This window comes from Solanum verrucosum, unplaced genomic scaffold (assembly GCF_900185275.1).
Source record: "Solanum verrucosum unplaced genomic scaffold, falcon-dt-bn FXZP01000878.1, whole genome shotgun sequence".
Taxonomy (NCBI): Eukaryota; Viridiplantae; Streptophyta; class Magnoliopsida; order Solanales; family Solanaceae; genus Solanum; species Solanum verrucosum.
Genome location: NW_026019782.1, coordinates 349303 through 350624, shown reverse-complemented (window position 1 = coordinate 350624; position 1322 = coordinate 349303). Strand labels below are relative to the sequence as shown.

Here is a 1322-nt window from a genome sequence, read left to right as displayed (position 1 = left end):
CATTTTCTCTTATGAAAATTCTGCAAGTAAAATAAGTCATACAAAATCAATTAAATTCCAGATTTCATCTACAACACTCAATCTAGTAATTACAATAAATGGTGCAAATTGCAAAACTCACTTACAGAAAGTTAATACTATTAAATGACTACCAATATAACTCTTCCAAATGCAAAAAAATAAACCCTAACACAACCATTAACTCCATCAAAAACAAAAATTGACCTAGCCATATGTAATTTATTTTCTAAACCATGCTTAAAAACATAGAGCTAACAAAAAACAATGTCAATAACATGTCCTTGCACGACCACGTACACTTGAATAATGAACCAGCATTGCTAGAAGTAGCAGGATTTTTAGCGGGATAACCAGGAATATTAGGAAAACTCTTATAAGGATCAGGAGAAGGAGGAGGAGGTGTTTCTGGATCCACGGGTAGAATCCTTGGCATATCGATTTTGATTTGAAATCTGAGTCCCGATGCACAATGACCAGGAATATCACACATAAAGTAGTATATGCCCGGTGTTTCAAGTGTGAGTGTATCGCTGCCCGTGTTGAAGCTAGCCATTGGGTTATGATCCGTGCAATCGTTGTAGTTCTTCTTGTCTACTTGCCTTACGTTGTGAAAGTGTGGATCGTAATTGAAAACTGCATGTCAAATAATATATCGTTACTTCTACTAACATTAAGGGGTGGTTTAGTAGAATGTATAAAACCAAAAATATTACCAAATATGATGCTAGTTAGGTTAGTTTTAATATATGAATAATTAATTACTTTGAACCAATAGTTAAAGGATCCCTAAGTGATCTAGTGCAAGAAAATTCAAGTTAATAAAAAATAATGAACAAATGCCTTAAAACGATTAGGTGGTCACAACAACTCAAGAAATAAACAACAAAACTTTTTACAATATTATTGTTACAAACTTACAATGCACAAATCGATGGAAATAACAAAAAAGATGGGTACTTCTTACAAAATAACTAATCGTATTCACTATTTATTTTTTTAATCGATATATATTAATTATACACTAATTATATACATATTATACGTGCATGGATTATGTATATTTTATATAATGATAACAGTTTATTTTTAATTTAAGCTGTTGAATAGTTATTTTGATAGAAAATCTTACTGAGAGCATCGCCAAGTTGAAAATGCTTTGAAGCGGCCCATTGTTCATAGTTGTAGTTGAAAGTCCATCCCGAAGAATCACCAACTTCATACACAGTCGCCGTAGTAGATCCCAAAGTAGACATCATCACCACCAATATGACCAGCAATATTGGTTTTCTAAAGAAAGCCAT

General features: G+C 32.3%; 1 protein-coding gene across 1 annotated transcript; it reads right to left on the bottom strand.

Annotated features, from left to right (window-relative positions):
* Positions 1-318: 318 nt before the first annotated feature.
* LOC125812056 (mavicyanin-like) lies at positions 319-1322 on the bottom strand (the record flags this gene model as incomplete). The annotated part of the gene is made up of 2 exons (XM_049491577.1): positions 1151-1322; positions 319-654 (listed from the first exon to the last, which is right to left on the bottom strand). Coding segments are annotated over exons 1-2 (508 nt in total), but the record flags the coding sequence as incomplete, so codon positions are not given.